General features: G+C 36.1%; 1 protein-coding gene across 1 annotated transcript in view; it reads left to right on the top strand.

Annotated features, from left to right (window-relative positions):
- The first annotated feature begins 4,045 nt into the window (after positions 1–4,045).
- Positions 4,046–20,037, top strand: part of LOC150085711 (uncharacterized) — a 29,404-nt gene continuing 13,412 nt past the window's right edge. The window contains exons 1-2 of the mRNA XM_090373459.1: positions 4,046–4,154; positions 16,830–16,956. Coding sequence (XP_090229585.1) covers positions 4,115–4,154; positions 16,830–16,956 — 167 coding nt within the window. The 5' untranslated portion in view covers positions 4,046–4,114. The remainder of the gene's footprint in view (positions 4,155–16,829; positions 16,957–20,037) is intronic.

The following is a 20,037-nucleotide window of genomic DNA, read 5'->3' as shown; positions in this document are numbered from 1 at the left end:
AGCGGTATTTTCTTTGTTCTGCGGTGCGTCTTTAAATACCAGCAGGTTCACGGTACTCATCACGTGTTTCATTCCCACGTGTTCCGTTCTCTTGTGTTATGGAATCGGAAGTGGCTCGAGAGTGGGTCATATGGAACCTTTCATCCCTTCTGAGGATAGTAGCCTCAAAGAGGGGATGGATCCGCGTTCCTCTATCTCTATTAATGTTCACTGTAGAAGAGATCCGCAAACTCTCGAGCCACTTGCGGTCCCAGAACTTATGCGCCCGATCCGTAATGATAGCATCGTCCGGGGAGATCTGGTGCTGCTTCTCCCAAAAATGCTCGGCCACGGCGGACTTACCATACTCCGCATTTCTTATTGCCTTAGTGTGCTCCCCCAGACGATCTTTGAGACGGCGTTTTGTTTCACCTACATAACATTTTTAGGATCGGCGATGATAGCATCGTCCCCGGACGATGCTATCATCACCGATCGGGCGCATAAGTTCTGGGACCGCAAGTGGCTCGAGAGTTTGCGGATCTGTTCCACAGTGAACATTAATAGAGATAGAGGAACGCGGATCCATCCCCTCTTTGAGGCTACTATCCTCAGAAGGGATGAACGGTTCCATATGACCCACTCTCGAGCCACTTCCGATTCCATAACACAAGAGAACGGAACACGTGGGAATGAAACACGTGATGAGTACCGTGAATCTGCTGGTATTTAAAGACGCACCGCAGAACAAAGAAAATACCGCTGAAGAAGCAGGCAGGAGCCTTCGCAAGCTATGGTTTTATCGCTTTTAATTTAATATATTTTAATGTATTTTATTGTTCTTAACCCAGTATATTTCATATATTTTAGTTGTAAAGTTAAATATAATTTATTGTAAATACAGGCAAATGTAATTTATTATAAATACATAGTTATCAAGATTCCAGTTTTCGTTTTCGTTGTGTTTTATTTCTACATAAGGTTGGTGAAAAACATTTAAAACATTTACAATATGAATATACCCAACCTCAGAGGCCTGTTTGAAGAACTGCAGTCTTTTTCGTGATTTAATTAAGTAGAAAATGGACCTGGAAATTTTAATACAAGCCAAATGCGATATGAAACATTCTTATCTTGAACAGACTACTACATTTATTAGACAGCCGAAGTTCATCCCTAGAAGAATAATTTCACTGACACGATCTGAGCAAACATTCATATCATAAGACGGAAAACAGTAATCCAAACAAGGACTTTTCCTTATTTAATTATTCTTCTTCTTTAAGAATTGTTTTCTTTTAGAATTTTCTTTTTTTAAGAATTCTTTTTCTTCTTTAAGAGTTATTATTCATTTTTTAATAATATAAATCTCACAGATCATCCCATTTCGTATTATCATAATGCCAAAAAACAGCACGAGACTGAGAACAGACAAGAGAAAAAGGCTCTATTGGAGAAGCGACCATCGACAAGTTGGTCGACATTCACCTCAACCGTGTAGTTTGAAGGGCTGTTCGTGAGAAAAAAAATCAGCAGTGTTGACTGTGTAGTTAGGATTGTCTGGTATTCTGGTAGGTAAATGAGAAATCTGTGCAAGGTCATTAGTAATTGTAAAAGCCTCACGCATCTCGGCCAGCTGGGTCTGTGTGGTTAGAAAAGGGAAGCCAGTTGGAGACGTCAATGTTAGAAAGTTGGACTAGACAAAATCGAGTTTCAGAGAAAGAAAATGAGTTCCAAGTTACTTCTGGTGTTGGGAGAACGATAGAGGCATCAGATGAATTTTACAGAATGTAGCAGAAAGATTTTAAGCCAGAGAAGATCAACAAGAGGAGATTCCAAATTACTAAGTCAGAGCGAATATATACACAAATACCGTACACCTTTGAAGTAAAATAAATCGTACAGCAAATAATTAGGGCAACTGAGGTGTTGAGGCAACCGAGGTGTTGGTGCATCTGTCAGAAAAGTAGGCATTACCTAGATTGTACTGAGATCACGTATATTTGTGAAATGAACGAGGAAGTGTTTGGAAGGTTTAGATCTTTTCACAGTTAAAATTTTTCTATTAGTTAATTTAGTTAATTTTATTTAGTTTGAATTTATGATGATCGTTTGCTTTAAAAGTATTAGCAATTTAGGCCATATTGCGCTGTATAGATTATGTCTGTATACTGCATGTCGATTTTCCTGTTAGATGGAAGAAAAACCCGAGTTAACGGGAGAAAAAAACCAAGCTACCAACTCTCCTGATGCCAACTAACTTAGCCACGTTATGAAAAAGGCCTATAAACATTTCTCACATCATGGAAGGGTTGGAACTCAAGTGTTTGCCACCCATGTGGCGAAGACGGCGATCCTACCTACAGGGCCACCAGCGAGGGCTCTTTCATGATGCATTCAGTAGATAAGTAAAAGTAGAGAGGACAACGTGTTGTATGAAATAATGAATTTTTTGTCCGATGCAGGAAACGACAAGAATATACCTAGCTTCTTGACAAAACGTGGCCTCGATAATGTTCTCCCCCGCATACTCGGACTCCTCCAGTCACTATCTGGCTGAGTAAAAGCAGTGAGATTATAAAAATGATTCAGATTCCTCTTAAAGGGTTATCAGTAATTTCGTTCCGGTGGACGACCGGCACGCGAACAATTGTTTTAGAGCTGCACCCTAGAAATATAAGGAGGATTAGTTCTTGCCATGATGCCCATCATAATCTCAAAATTCATCAGTCACATTATATGATGGAAGAAAGTGTATATTTAAGTAGGTTTCGGTTAAGCAGGGGATCGTAAAGGGGAAGTGGTGGGTGATCAGTCTGGAAAACTACTCAGAAGTAGTCATAAATCAGCAAAAGAAAAAAAATATAAACTTTTGATATCTAGGTTCCGGGTAGTTTGGGGTAAATTGGGATTTCAGAGAAAGTACTAAGACGAATCAGGGACTAGCTGAAGGAGAAAAGAGAAAGTAATCATAAATTGGCATTGTTTAGTGTTGCCTTAGCGAACAATGTTGCGGCGCTTGTCGTTTCTTGTCTTCCTCGATGACCTAGGCGAGGGAGTAAAGAAGCGGGCGTAAAAGTATGCTTGTGATTTGAATTTTTGGAGGTTGCTTACCGACAAGATCGAGGCGGGTTTCTTCAAAATGATTTGGGCTGGTTACACAAACCCAGAAGTACCAGAGGGATAACAGAAAGATGGATATGAAATTTACTTACGAACAGTGAGATATAAATTACTAGAATAAATTACATCCCAACAGACGAGGCGGACAGTTTTGTAAAATTTAAGGTGAGTACAGTTGGTCACGTTTTGTCGATGGAAATGCACGAGTAATTAGGACTTTCTTTCTTTTATTTTATTTTTTTTTTTTTTTTGCCAGATGCAGGAAAAAAAGTTCCAATTATTTGGCCATTCTAATATAAAATTGTGCGTTAAGGTATACTTATGACTGTTGTGATTGGCTAAGGTCAGATCATTACTGTATTAAGTAACAGGAATGAAAACTTATCTGAAACTTACATTTAGATGAACTAGAATATTTCATGTTTAAATGCATCATACTGAATTAGTTGCATTGCTTTCAAAATGGTTAAAAAAAAAACCTTCCTAATGAAACATGAAAGTTTAACCGACAACTATAACATGAGTCTGTTACTGTAGAATCTATTTATATAGCAATTTCGTTAAGAAATGGAAAATAAGCATTGTTCACATGAAAAAGTAAATGCATGCGAAAGAACTAACAAATTGTCAATTTTTGAAAACACAGAGGGGTGCACACCATGAAGCCGGTTAAGTGTACTCTATAGGAGACATCCCTGACTTTCAGCATTCAGTACCAAGTGAGACACATTGAAAAATAACTTCGACATCTCCTGTTGGGCTTTTGTTCGTACTCTTTCTTTCCGCCCTTTTATATCATTATAATTTCCATTCAACCAAAACTTACGTCTGATCAATAAGTGTGACCTTCATGAAGCACTTTGGGAAGCTGACGTCATCTGTCTTGTTAAAAACATGGCATATAAAATCATCCCCTAGGGTTCGAAAATACCTGGAGGATTTGGGAACAGAGAGGTAGTCATTCGGCACCCAAGATTTCACTGACTTCATTATTCTTCCCGAGGTATATATCATGAAGAGTCTCTGTCTCATCGCAATCTTCTTTATACTAAGTAAGTATTTAAGAATTTTTAGCTCCTTCCTAAATAATTTGAAGTTTAAGCCATTTAAGCAATGAACTATATTAATATGAACTGGAGTAATTTCACTTGCAGCTAGACTGGTGTAACTAGACAAATTATGTATTCGTATAAGAAATATTTCTTGATGAATTAAGGAACTTAACTTTTGGGAGTATATATTAAGACATTTTTCATATAAATGATCAGTTTCATACCAAAAGAAACTGATCATTTATATTTTCGATTTATTTTGGCATGAAATGACCTTCATAGTATAGCACATTTTTTTGTTTTAATTTAACTGATTTAAACCAAAAACAAAGGAAACAGCGGCAGTCGATTTATATATAACTTTTTTCCCCAATTTGCAGATTTTATCCAAAAGTTTAACAATGAATGCAAGAAGACCATTGTCCTACAATCTTCATGAAGTAAACTTAGAAGCTTTCATACACTGTGGTCAGTATTTTCCACATTTTATATTGGCCCTTCTATTATGTACCCACTGTATTTGTTTAACTGACCAATAATTTTCGTTAAAAAAAAACATCACAACCACTCCGTAATCCATTTTTCTATTTCTCATATCTTTGGTTACAGTCCTTAATTTGCTGGTACCCATAATCACTGATATCACTGAAATATGAAAATCCGATTTTTGCATTTGTAATTTTTTTATTTAATCTGAACAAGTTTACTTCGAAGTTTTATAGAAACTATATAAAAAAATCTGCTTCTTTTATAAATAAATAATTACTTGGGTTCGAATATGCCCCATATTTACTGCAGAATTCTTGTAAGGTAGCAGTAAATCAAGCAAAGGAAAGAAACTGGCTATAGTATTACTTATTAAAGTTCTCATCAAGTATTAGTTTTTCGTTAGTATTAGTAATATAATAGATAGAATACGCTTGCTTGTGTCATTTTTCTGCATCTGCCAAAAAAATAAAAATAAAAAACGCTGTTATTCAAATCTTTCTAGACACCAAACAGTGACTATCCAATGGCCAAACTACCAAACAAAAAGTATCACACTCCCACCGTGGCAGCATTTCACTCCAATGAATAACAAAAACGCTGCCCGAAAGTAAACTTCATGAGTTACAGCCATCTGTTACTACCAAAATTTGCACGTATCTCCTAGTTCTCTCTCCTATCAGTAAAAATATATCTCCTCGTTTATTTTATTGATTCAGGATCTTCTATACCTCTAACAGATCTCCTCGCCCCCCAAAGTTGCTAAGCTTTGCATTCCGCACCTTCTAAGCCGATCTTCAACTGGACATGTTAATACCCCTTGACAATTCGATTTTCTTTCTTTGTATCCTTTCTAGAAGTTGTCTTTCTTCACCAGAGCAGAACATATTTTAATCGTGGTCTCACTATCGTCTTATACAACAGTGAAAATGGCATCCCTTTCCCTACTTGCGAAGATCTTATGTACTGTATACCATATGTTTTCTTAGTCACTTGTTTGCACTGCGTGGAAAATTTCATGTCTGACTGAATCGTAACCCTTACATCCTTTTCATGATGAACCTCTTTCAACTCCACGTTCCATATCTTATAAGTAACTCCAGGATTTCTGTTCTCTAAGCGTAAATCCTTATATCTAGAAGCATTAAACTTCACATCTATGCAATTAATCTTAGTCATTTTAGCAAAAATGGTCTGATTCTGGTCGTTAACTGCCCTCCCTACTTCAAAATCATCAACAATCTTTGACAATCCCCATGCACTCCATTACCAGTTATTAAGGAATATTACAAACAGAAATGGCGAAACAGTGATCCCTGAGGGACTCCACTTACTACATTGATTCATCCTGAATAATGTCCGTTTATTACTACTCTCTATTTCCTGTCTTTTAGCCAGCCCTTGATTCAATGACGAATATTACCAGTAAAAGCAATTTATTCCAGTATATATAATATCATTTCATGGAGAATTATATCAGAAACTTCACTTAAATCAAGGTAAATAAAGTCAAAGTGGCCACTTGCATCTAATTGTTTTATGACCTCGTAATAATAATTAACTACATTTGTCAGGCAAAGGCTTTCTCTTCGCGATTTCATGCTGTGATCCGTTAAGGATGCTTTCCTATCGAAATGGCAGTGTATTGTATCTTTAACCAGAGACTCCACAATTCTTCCCACCACTGAAGTCAAACTCGTTGGTATATAGTTTCCCATCACGTCTTTCTTTTCTCTTATTTTTTTGGATTGGGAAGACAGTCTAGGATCCGCCTTGAGTCTAATAATGATCTCTTTTATCATCCCAACGGAATGGTGCATTACTCACATGCACTGATTCTAGTTTAATCTGTCTTCCCCACACCGCGTGGAAAAGGTCTGTTTAAGAATCCCGTAAATGAGGCGAGGAACATTATGAGCTTTTTTCACATGACGACTGAATTAGTTGGTCTCAGGGAGGACTTTTTTTTTTTCCCGAAATCCCGAGTTTTTCGGGCAGCAAAACAGACAAACTGACCAGAGAATACAATTTACGGCCATAATGCACATGGTTTGATGACTTTGTTCTTTCGAGTAACCTTAATATTAAATATATAAATTCTTTTAGTATAACATGGGTGCATACGGTCGACTTCTGGTCCCTAACTTTTGCCTGTGCTAATTTGAACGGCGGTATGCGTATGTTATTGGGTTGTCTGAAGCTGGATGGTCAACCCAGTTAATTGCTCTCCATGACTGCTGAGGTTGTATGAAGAGGATGTCATCATACACTTAACTTATTCCAAAATTCCACAACACTGTGCCAGATAGTAAACAATAAAAATCTAGTCTGCTGTTATTCCCTAAGATTTTTTATATTTGTGCCTCTGGTTCTTGCGACTACCCGATGGATTTAGAATAGCGCAATCAAAGGTCTTGCATGGCCTATATCGAAAAGCACCATTGACAAACTAAGAAATTAGAACGCATTATCGCCATCCATTGCTCTATAATCCTAGTCAATGTGTGACGAGTTCAGGAAAATAAATTGGTTTTATAAATGTTGTTATTTGAACGGGAACCAGCTCAACATCTTGATGTTGAGCTGGTTCAAGATAAAGATGTTGGGCGCTAGCGCCCAACATTTTCACGCGTCGGGAAAGGGTTTGTTCGTCCTGCATGAACAGGGAAGATGAACCCACAATATCATGTTCAGCACCATATAATGCCAACAGTGGGAACCACAAGTGGACACCATCTAACATAACCATATACCTTTAGTAATTATTGATTAAACAACCAAACATCATTTCGAGATGGTGTGTGTGTGTGTGTGTGTGTGTGTGTGTGTGTGTGTGTGTGTGTGTGTGTGTGTGTGTGTGTGTGTGTGTGTGTGTGTGTGTGTGTGTGTGTGTCAGAGAGAGAGAGAGAGAGTCCGCTAGCCTGCAGAAAACAAAATATCCTGACATGACCTTGCGTTGTGTCCCTAACATTTAACCTCACATGATTATTTTTAAAACCGCAGCACAGTATATTGCAGCCGGTTTTACTGCCAATGGGCCGTATATACACTGAGTGATCACTGAATTATGATCACTATTATATCGAGAAGTCCTGAACCGAATGACAAAGTTGAAGTAAGAAAAGTAGAATTCGCATTAACGTCTTTTAGTTTTATAAAGGTAGTAAACAGCTTGCTGGAGTGTACTGATTAAACAATTTTTACACAATACAAAATTGTTAAATTGAATCTCTTTACTAACTAAATATTATCAGTAGCCTTAATTTTCAATACGCAATAAACAGTTCGTCATATTGAAGAACTGTTAGTACTGACGTCGTACTCCTTAGAGTACGACTGCTTCGCTCTTGATGTATTGTTTTTCTGCCACATTTACGCCTTTGAGAATTGGAAGAACCGCTTGCTTTCCATTCATTAAAAACCTTCGAAATGGATGCTTTTGAGAAACCAGTATGTCTTTCGTTTATTGAATCGTGGCTGCTGCTAAACGTCAACCACGATAAGACCTTTTTCAAAGTCTGATATACAACATGGTTTCCCCATTCTGGCTTCAGATTACTGCAGTCTAATAGCCTGTATTTGCATTTATTTGCATTTCTTCTGTTTGTGACTGTCTTAATACAAAGGTTGGTATTTTTTTGGCCAGTATATATATTCCTACTAATATGAGAAAATTTCATCTGCATCAAAATGAAGTATGAACTCCATGAGCAACAGTACAAGGGGTAAAACGTCGCAGCAGGGCATCCGGCAGGTAGCCAAAGTCATCGTGGTGAACGCTGATCCCATGTTTTTGGCACTTTTGCTCATTTGGGTAACACCGGTTGCTTTCTGACTTAGAGATGGTGGTGAGAGAGGATATTTTAACTGACGGCTACCCATCAGTTAAAATAGCCGTTCTAGAATTCTCAACGTGTATATTACTTAAGTTTCAGGGTCTATTTCCTATTCCTTGGTATTTTTAAAGTGGTAGTATTGTAGACATTACAAATCCGTTTACTTTTTTATCCAGTTAACTTATATAATTTTAATGCATGGCGTGGTTAATAACCATTTCGTAACTTCTGTTCGTATATACGACGAAAAATTTCCAATTAGCGAGTACCAAACCATAAAACGCTTTAATCCTTTGAAAACACGACATAGAGAAATAGCTCGAGAGTTTAGGGTCAAACAACGTTAACTTCAAAATTGCTTTGTAGTTGATGTTTTAGTAATTAACCAAAAAAAAAAAAGAGTCATTTTACATTTTCTTGGTTTACCGGAAATGTATTTATAGACTAGGCTAACTTATAAAGTGCTAGTGAAATAGAGTTATATGACACGATATGCATTGTTATTTGTATAAAGTAAAACTAAAGTTATCGGAAAAAGAAAATGCAATTTTCTAGTTAACGTTGTTTGAAACTAAACCCTCGAGATAGTCTGAAACAATAAAAAAAACACTATTAGAGAAAAGATTTGAACAAACAGCAAATGTAGAAGAGCAAGTTGCAAACATTAAAAAGCTATTGAAGTAAATGAAGGTTGCATTGAAGCAATTGGAGTTGAATTGAATTGAAGAAACTAAAGCAATTGGAGTTGAATTGAATTGAAGCAACTAAAGCAATTGCAGTCGAATTCAAGAAACACAGGCAATTGAAGTTGAAGAGCAAACTGCAAATACATGTATTTAAAACAATACTTCCTGCTCTTCTGCTACAAGTACCAGAAGGTTTCCAGGTCGCGTAAATGTTTCGTGTGCTATATAGGATATTAATATGAACAGCAATTGGATCCATTTCACAGTACGCCTGTACAAGAATTTTTGTCACAAGATAAGAATTTTGCATTTCTTACAGTAGAAAAATTTTGTCGGTGGCTCATTTTGCAATGTACATGATATCCTCAATTTCTGAGCCATATTTTGGTTACAAATGAATCCTGTTTTGCAAGAAATGAAATTCTCAACTCTACAAATACTCAGAGGAAAACACACATATCATCGTTAGTATTCGTTGTCAGCATACCTTTCTTTTAATATATGATGTGGTGTTCTTGAGACGACTCATTTTTTACAAGCGCGGCTTTCAGAAATAGTATACCCTACATTTTCTGCCGAACAATGTGTGGGAACTACTGGAAGACATCCTTGAAAATTAGCAAAGGATATGGTATAGGTACGAAGCTGTACCGCTCAATTTTCGCGCGATGTTTCTGATTTTCTGAATGCTGAGTACGTACCCGATGGAATGTTGGAAATGGCCCTGTACAATGGCCAACCTGTTACCCGATCTCAAATCCTAAGATTACTCAAACCCATATTATTATTCGAATCCAACTGAAAAATCCCATTTTGGAAGTTACTGAAACTATTAAGAATGCTCCCGAAATGTTAAAACATGGCAGGGAATCGTAAATTCGTCCCGTTGAATGTTGCATTAAAGAAAAAGAAGAATCTTTATTGCAACGCTTAGAATGATAATTTGCATAATAGTAGTTGCAACTTGCAACAATATACTACAGAGACATTATGCCTCAATAAGCCAAAAATACATAAATAATAGCATAATAAATAAGTGAAACAGAGTACAGGAAAATGAAGAAATTACTTGAGTATACTACATATATAGAACATTAAGTTAGTGTACAACCATTTGTTTCAAAATGCATACTATAGGATATACGTTTAAGTGCATAAATATGTACATAGTTGGCTGGATTAAGAGTGTACATTGCTCAAGACTGAGATTATAATAGTAATAAATAAATAAATTTTCTGTTTATTTATTTATTCAAACGGTCAGAGGAGTTCGCATGATAGATTGAATACAAGAAACAGCACCGTATTCAGTAGTCACGGGCTTGAACCCCGGTCACTCAAGGCACGTGTACTTAGGCACCCGCGGTAGCCTTGGCCATCCCATTGACTATTCTTTTCCTATATTGTCGATCTCGAGCGAACTCGTTGAAGTCGACATCTAAGTCCTGGACTCGACATAACATCTGTTGAGGAAGAAATCGATCCGACAGATGAAGGCGTCTTTGAATATGGAGGTCACTGAACTTTATAATGTTTAATATCTCAGAAATAAAGGCTTTTGTGATATACCGTATGTTTATATGAATTTTTTTTTTCTTATTTTTAGCAGTAAAAGCTACTCCCACATTTGTTCCGTACAATTTTGAAACACCCTGTAGGGTTGGTCAAAAAGTTCTGTGAAAGAGTATAAACAAGTAGGTACAAAATGCTGTTTTTTTACATTTTTCAAAGGTTTATACTCGAAGTTCAATGCGGTTATCTTATTTAATCTGCAAATAATTTAATCCTAAAAAAGATTTCTTCAAGGTTGGTTATCAAACCAGACTTCCACCAAAGCTGCAGTTAGCTCTACATCACCGCTGTACGGGGTAGTGGGGGGAGATTAATTGTTCATATCCACATTGATTGATTTGCTTTTGCGAACAACCGGGCTTGTACACGAGTGCATTATCGTTATGGAGAAGCAAAACCCGTTGACCCAACTTTTCTCGTCTTCTTTTCCACATTGTTGTGTTTTAACTTTGGCATATAATTCTCCTCTTATTATGGATTTAGGTACAAGGTAACCAATTAACAACAATCCTTTTATGTCCCAGAAAATTGGAGCCAACACTTTTCTAACTGGTGGTTGGGGTTGGCACTTTTTCGGGTTTGGAAAATACTTGTGCGTCTACATTACTTTATGATTTGGATTCGTTATCATGAGAATGAGCCAAATTTCAACACCAGTTACCAAATAGGATAAAAATCTATCTGGATTATCAAGAATGAATTTTAAATTATCTTTTTATGATTCCGCCAGCTGTTGTTTGTCATGAGGGGAAAGTTTGTTTTTGGGAACCCATCTTGCACAAACTTTGAACGCTCCCAAATGCAAATGTATTATTGTTAAAATATTTCCATGGGAAATGTTAAGTAATTTTTCAAGTTCAGACAATGTAATTCTTCTGTTTTCTAAATTTTTTTCAATGTTCGCAATCGCTTCAGATGGCGGACCTTCAACGGATTCCCGTCCTCTTTAGAACTCTGCCAACCATCTTGTAACAATAGCATAACTGGGTGAAATATGTTAACATGCTAGTCATTTTTTCATGGATTTCTTTAGCATTTCTGCCCTATTTGGTGAAAATTTTGATTACTTGATCAATGCTCGATTTGCTGGCTGTTGATTCTTCTTCCGCCTACTAACGTGAAAAAACAAAACTTTAGAAACTGCATAAAAATTTATAATTTTTTATATCATTTAAAGATGTAACACATTAAGATTATTTGGAGATTTAAGACATTAAGTTATAAAAATAACACATTGTATAGTTTATTAATACATTTTATATAACCTGCTCTAAGACCTTCTTGACCACACCTCGTAGATATATATATATATAAAGTTAGCCACTCAGCTTTGCTGTTAATGATGGTTAAGCATTGGCTACTGGAAATCAGTATACTGGAAATCTGAAACTGCGTGTCTCTTTGGTTTGTTTTCTGTCTGTTTGAAAACAAACCAAATACCATACAACTCTCACGAATGACTGACTTACTCGGCCACATTTTGAAAAACGAAGTCCATTTTGATCCGTTGGACAGGCAAATCAACCGTAGAATAGACGAACATTTCTAAACATAATATACTGAGGCTTGACCATCTTACTTTGGCACACACACACACACACACACACACACACGCACGAACAAAAAAACAGTAAATTTCCGATATTTGAGAAAAAGAATTCAAAGCAGGGAGGCCAGTTAGAGAAGAGATTCAATCCCATATGCATATTAACAGAATTGCTCTTTATGCTTTCACCATTTATTATTATCTTTTTTGTTTATTATTATTATTATTTTCTTCTCCTAATGATTTTTTTTTCTCATCTCGTGACAGGTACAGGTACCAGGTATATGGGGAGGTTGTTATGGCCGGGTTACTATTATTGTTCGAGAAACTCTCTGACTATTTTACACGTGTTCAGAATTGTTGTTGTTGTAATAGGGTTTTAGGAGCATCAGAGACTAAGGCAATATCACTCCGTATGTACTGTATGGCGCCTCCGTAGCCAGGTGGGCAGGAGCAGCAGTGCGTAGCACATGCTTCTTGATTAGATCGGGGTTCGAGCCCATGACCACCAAATACGGGGGATGCAGAAAGGTCAGGAAATGACCACCGCATATTCCCGGAGCAATATGGCCTTAGTTGCTAATGCTCCAAATAACAACAACAACACATGAGCATTTTTGGTTTAGCAACGACATGGGCTTGAACCGGTTGAAGAACAGAGAAAAGAAAGTGGTTTCAACATTGGTGTTCTAATTTTTATTTATTATTATGACAGGTCAAGCATGGACAGCTTGAGATGGATTTTCAGCTGCTGCCGTAGCCGAGTGATCAGCGCATCGGCATATTAGTAGCGACGTTTGAGTTTATTGTGATTCAATCCTATGTAAAAAGACGACAGTATTTTTCTCTATCTCGTCTATTTCCACTAACCTTAGGTGATCATTACGGATAATTAAGATGAAATTTGTTATTATTTTTTTAATATCTACTACCTACCGGCCTCTAGAATACTGGGCGTAAAACAGAAATCGCCTTTGCTTTAGTTCTCGGAATCAGTATCTCTTAATCAAAACACACGAAAATTGTGCCTTCGTAGAAACCAATTCACAACACAATTTATTAATCATTCTTTTTTCCTCATTTCGCCTCTACTGAGAGAGAAAAGTTTCCTCCAAACTGCTTCGCTTTTGATTCGAAATACTGACGAATTTTTATTTTTCTTTCTTGTCTCTTCATCTCTTAGCCTTGATATTTTTGTTACTTCAGTCTTACTACAGACGACAGTTAATCGATGGTTTCGAATATCAATTCGTATATTGCTTCATTATGTGTATGACACAGGCAGGTTTCACTAATAATGCTCACTGATGCATCATCATCACGAGTGTGATGAGTCACAAGATATACCAGGAAATGAGTGATATCTTACCGCTCTTCTGTTGTATGTGCGCTGAATTCAAACAAACAATTTCGCATAAAATTCTGCTGTACTTCTTGAATCCTGAATGGATCTTATGTCTTCGAAGATATAAAATGTTTCTCAAGAATTTTTAAATTCATAAAATTTCTGCTGAAAATGGCAATAAACAGTTCAGAATTCCAATTCTGAGCTGTTATAGTTAAAAAAATACTTAGTAATTTTTTCATAAGCAGTGTTTTGTCATATCGAAGATTTAGCTTCCTCTTAAACACTTTAATTGTTATAAATTAAACAAAATTCTATTCTCATATCGTTTCATTATTTATTATAATTAGTAGACACGCACTAAGTGACTGTGGTTCCAATCGCGTGACTACTAAATACGGTAATGTTCGGATATCTATCTATCTATCTTTTGAACTCTTATGACCTTGTGTTTGTCGTCCCGAAGTACAAACAGAAAATTTATTTTATTTATTTTTATTATTTTTATTTTATTATTTTTTTTTTTAGTATCAGTAACGCCGCTAAGGCAACGTGATGCATGAAAACAAACATTTTCTGTATCAGCCAAAAAAAAAAAAAAATATATATATATATATATATATATAATAATAAAATTAAATTAAATAAAAAAACATATATAAACTTTAATTAATTAAATAATAAACAAAAATAATAAAAGAAAACAAAAAGAAAATCAGTACATCAAACATTAGTGGAAGTAAACTCGTAAGTCTACGACATATTGCGGAAACATAATTTGAACATAAAATAAAACCATGCCAGTGAATGGCACGCTAAGTGGCGAATAGAAAGTAAACTCGTACGTAACTACAGCAACAAACGAAGAAAAGGGGAGGGTGGAAATAAAATGAGAAAAAAGGGTGTTATTAAAGGAATGTGCTCCCAAAACAATTTAGAAAGACAACAAAAACTTTTTTATTCTTCATTATTTTGGAATTTGATATTTTCAATATAACTTTCAATTTTTTAAACTCTTATTGATGTTTTCTATTAAAGTGCCAATATATAAAAAAATAATAAATGAATAAAAAACATTATCAATTGATACAATTCTGGTGAGCATGAAGGTTTATTACTGATGTCTAGTCTCAAGTGTAAAAAGAAATGCAACTTTGGATATTGAGATTCCCCCCCTCCACTTCCACCCTTCAGCGGCTTTACTGTATATGTTTAAATTTATTTCCGTATGTAGGCATTTTGGGGTTTTTGAAAATTCATAAAAAGATAAATAACGGTGTTAATCCTGGAAATATACGATAATTTTTACCAAGTTCAAATCACTGTACAGAAGAAAGAAAGGACAAAAAACTCAGCCCGCATTTTAAAAGGATGGACGTTTTATACACAGAAAGAAAATTTGATACGGAGATTGAAGTTAGAAACTAATCAGTTAGTTTATACGAGGGGGAATCATTTAATATGCGGACTGGTGCAAGATTTTATCTTAATTGTCATCATCTGAATCTTCTGCCGATTTCTCCTTCTCAAAATACTCTCCCTTGAACTTTGCACACTTTCGCCACCGTCGTACCCACGCATTAAATGCTTCTTGCAAACCATTTTTCTAAAGACTACGAAGCGTTTCCGTTGTGGCTCTACGGGCATCGTTGTGTCGGAAGCGAAACGCTTGCCTTTCAAAGCTTTCTTCAGACGTAGAAACAGGAAGAAATCACATAGGGCTAAATCCGGTAAAAAAAAAGGGATGTGGCGCCTCGGCACCTATGGCAGTGATAACTGCCTGCACAATATTAGCCGCATGGGGCCTAGCATTGTCTTGATGAAGAAACTACTTCACACCTGAAAGTTTGGTCACACCGAAATATGGCCGTCCTACCAAGAGACTCATTACCATATGCTTCGTTCATCCCTTTAACTGTTTCTGATGCCTTTAAGCCACAATAACGAATAACATATCGCTGTTCAATCTGTATATCCGACATGATACTGTATTTGCTTCAAAATAAGTCAGCGATATGCGGCTAAAAAAAAGCTCTCTTCACGCAACACTAGCTCGACAAGTACTGGCATGCGCACACAGAGTCTGCTCAGTAGCGATCAGGGAAAGCGCCTCTAGCGGCAGTTATGGAAAGTTCGCGCAGAAAACAAAATCATGCCCCAGAATTAAATGATCACCCCTTGTGAAATCGTGCCATTTTATCAACAATAATTTCTCCAGTCATGTTTTCACGAATCTACTTTATAATCAGACCTTTCTTCAAATACAAAAGCGGTCTCACCTTGTGGAGACAAACAACAAGAAAATGGCTCTAACGAATATATATATATATATATATTTTTTTTTTTTTTCCCCCACTATGGTGCAGAATATAAAATTCCTATATATAACAGTATACAGAAGAAATGTTTACTTGCTTTATAGAACCTAATAGGGAAGAGGGAGGAATGGGAAATAATAATATTAATTTTCACCTACATGGTAAGATATCCCAATTAAGCTAGTGTAATGGCAGTTTCTGAAATTTAAAAGAAAAAAAAAAAATAGAATATGTTAGTGTAATACTTCTTAAAAAAGCGCCTTTCTTTCTATAATATAAAAAATTTACTTTTTTTATGTTTCTTAAGGGAACTTTGTCGACATTCATTTCAAAGTGATTTAGAAAAGCGATTTTTTTAAAACCTTAGCCACATGTGCTCCTAACGTTCGCTGAATAATTTAGATGGTCCGCAAGGCAAATACTAGATTATAATCATGGCCCTTGCACACTATGTGGAAAAAGATTGAGTTCAATTCTCGTCCGAATCAAGATATGATCAAAGTAGACCATAAAAGTTGCTCCCGACGAAAGGAACATTTATGGATTTTTTTCACAGGCGAGTTAGTCTGCTCGGACCGATTAAGCTTGCACGATTGCTCTCGGGAATTCGAGTTTAGCCATAAACTGCCCATAGAATGCACACAGTTTACAGACACAACGTCCTGATGCCTCATGATCATAGTCACTTTTGTTCCCCTCCTCCAAAAAAAAAAAAAATATATATATATAAAAGAGAACAACAGTATCAATCTAAGGAGGAGTCAGCAAAGTTCCGATTACATTTCTTCTATTGTTTTTGTGTGCTTGTGTGCGTGCATGCGCTGTTTATTTTGTGGGAAAAAAGGTAATTCCATATAATCCATATACTGTATTTTGTGTTTTGCAGTTTTCCATCAGGTGTTCTCTCAGTCATGTCATCTACGGGAGGTCGATCTATGTTTTGCAACACTGGTTTTGCATCACCAAGGCAATGGAGTTGCCACAACAGAAGATGAAGTAAATAACCAATGCGAGTAAGTTATTTTTATTTCATATTGAGAACAGCAACGCTCCCATACGACAAGGTCACTTCATTAACATCCATTTCCTCACTGCGACAGCCTAATTGAATCAACCCTGTGTAATTTATTAGTGTGATTCATTTGACGTCATTGAAAATATCGTGCGACTTCCCTGTTATCTTTAATAAGCACGAGATCTATTACTGTGCGCAGTTTTAGGGAGTTCACCCATCCTCTTTTTCATTGTCTAAAATTATCCTGAGAGAGAGAGAGAGAGAGAGAGAGAGAGAGAGAGAGCGTGTAAGAGCTGCAACGCTTATTTCAATGAATACATTTCCGAAAACTTACTTCCACTTATTGTTTTCCAACCAATATTTGTTTTTTTCGGATTATCTTTCTTTGCAATGAACTGTTATTTGGAAAAGTCTAGTTTCGAAGCCTTTCAATCAATAGACTTCGGGGGTTTCTGATGTTTTTTTTTTTTTTTTTAAATAAAGATCAATAAGTATTTATTTCATATTAAGTACTAATTTCATACTAATTCATTATTCAATCATAGTTAAAAAATTGCTTTTGAATTGAAACTAGGAAGTAGTTCAACTGTTACAATCTACAGTTAAACTGTGGCCTGTTTAATTTCGAACAGTAATGTAACTCACTTGGACTAGATACTGTAAAACCTCGATTCAATGAACTATATGGGAGAAAAGCTGTCCATAGAATCCGATTGCCCCTTTAAACTCTAAAGAAACATGTAGTCGTCGAAGTTATTAGAACGTAAAGAAAAAGTACTTTTATTTATTGCAATGAAATAAAAAAAAAAACATTAACCGTTGTCATATTCTATTTTACTGCATTTATTATGAAGTAAAAATACCTGGAATTTTGTCATATCGTACAGTGGCAGTGGAAATTCTGAACAAAACTTATTGAAAGTCTGAAGTACTCTAAGTACACTAGAGGTTCAGATGATTCTCTGTTGGATGGTGACGAAATTTCTGGCTTTCCTGGTACTTGCTTTTTTATGAAAATATTTTAACTGGTGGTAAATATCATTATACTGATACCATTATAGTATAATGGACAGTTATAAGGTCACTTATATAAGGTCACTGGGCTGATCCTGAGATTTCACTCCTTGGCACTACGCCTACTCTTAAATAGGCACTTTAGGTATAAATGGTTTTCCCTTAAATTTTGTACGAAGAACGGATAGAAATTTCGAGGAATGGCTTTATAATTAAAATTGAACTGCCAGTTATTTGCTTTGCTTCCCCTGAAATTACACAGCTCTACACGAAATTGTTCTTGAATTCGTTTACACATCGATTTTAGTGTCTTCGAGGTAAACTACTGGACTTCCTCCAAAGACCTAAAGGAGTTTCTTTCAGTAAAACTTCAATACTTAGGAACAGAAACAAATCAGATAGAGCCAAATCGGAGAATTGACATAGGCCACAGATGAAACAGCTGAACGGATCCTCTTCCATCAGAAATTGTCCTACTGAATGATTTGGCTCGCAGTTCATTATCGGTGAACAAATTTCTAAAAGGAAAACGAATCCTTCAGATATCCTCCCTACCTTCTCATTTGGCTAAAATTTGGCTTAATTTAGCTTCTTTTTCTATTCAAGTATCAAAACTTCACCGAAAGAGGCACGTTTTAGGTTTCTGGATTCCAGAAGCTTACCTGGACCACTAAAATCGACATGAATAAACGAGTTCCAGAAATTCTATCTGTCGTGGCGAAGAGAGAAGCTTCGTGAGAAGCTGTCCAAGGTAATTTAGAAAGGAGCAAAAGCAAAAATGGCAAGTTCAATTTTAATTTACTTATAAAATCATTTCTGAACCTTTCTATCCAAACATTATAAACATCATTAAAGCATAGCATTAAAATTGATTCTTACGCATAAGTTGAGTTAAGCTCTGAGAATCATCAGATTGAAGTAAATGAGGCCAATTGAAGTAAATGAGGTAAAGAAAGCGCACCTCAATGCATTACGATTCTTGTTTGACGTTGAGCTGGACACACGGCAAAGAATTCGTGTTAAGATAGGGGAAATTTCTACTTTTCAACAGAAATTTATATTGAAAATTTCTGCTTTTCAGTAGAAATTTTTGCTTTCAGCAAAGGACTCCCTTCTATTATAATTTAATAATTATCATCTGCGAAATATAAAAATTGAAGCCGGTTACAAAAGAAGCTGTCAGTTTTCATAATCTAAGTAACGTATTACATTACTTGCATTATGATAAATTCTTAACATTGATGAACAAAGCAGAGAAATTAATTCTGGTTCTGTTTTCTTTTGGTCAACATATCTCACATTAATTTTTTATTCACAAGCCATGCCTGGCTAAAGGGTTGAGATCGACTGCATTCGCTCCAATGCAGTTGAAACGGAAAGGAGTCAATATATTGTGTATGTAAATTATCATTATTTGTTTGTTCGCAGAATGAATACACCTTGATGGGTTTCACTAGTTGTTCGGTTGCTGCTGTTTTTTTGATTTTCCAAAACAACTGAAGCTATGAGGCGTCAGTACATTGGGTCTGCAAATTGTGCACATCTTATGGTCTGCTGTTGTGTTTTGCATAATGAAAAAACCAGTTTCAGGTAACAAACCATGCAGCCCTTGCCACCGCCCGATTAACTTCTCCTCCACAGTGTGAAAAAAAAAAAAAAAAAAAAAAAATCTGTTGCCTCAACGAAGCTCGAACCCGGGCCTTTTCCAGACGATGTGCAAAGAGAGCGAGACAGAGAAAGACAGATCGTATAAAATTCCTTAAATTATTTGAGCATAAACATTTTTAATTCTCAATCTAAACAGTCCTCACACCGATGGGGCTTTTTTTATTATTATAATCACCATCCTCCTCATACGGGGCGGAAAAGACCTGGGTTTGAACCCCATCAATAAAAGAGGAACTTTACTCTGTCTTTTTAACACAGCGAGGGATGATTTAGTTGGTCTCAGACGAAGATAGCAAGGTTTTCCTCCCTGAATGCAGGGTTTTTCCGTCCACCAAAACAGGAAAGCCAACCACATAATTGCATTCTCTGCTCAGGTGTCTGTTTTTGTGGACGTAAA

Source organism: Mastigoproctus giganteus, chromosome 5 (assembly GCF_048544385.1).
Source record: "Mastigoproctus giganteus isolate SK-2022 chromosome 5, ASM4854438v1, whole genome shotgun sequence".
NCBI lineage: Eukaryota > Metazoa > Arthropoda > Arachnida > Uropygi > Thelyphonidae > Mastigoproctus > Mastigoproctus giganteus.
The sequence above is the reverse complement of the archived record's forward strand: the minus strand, read 5'-3'. Positions and strand labels throughout refer to the sequence as shown.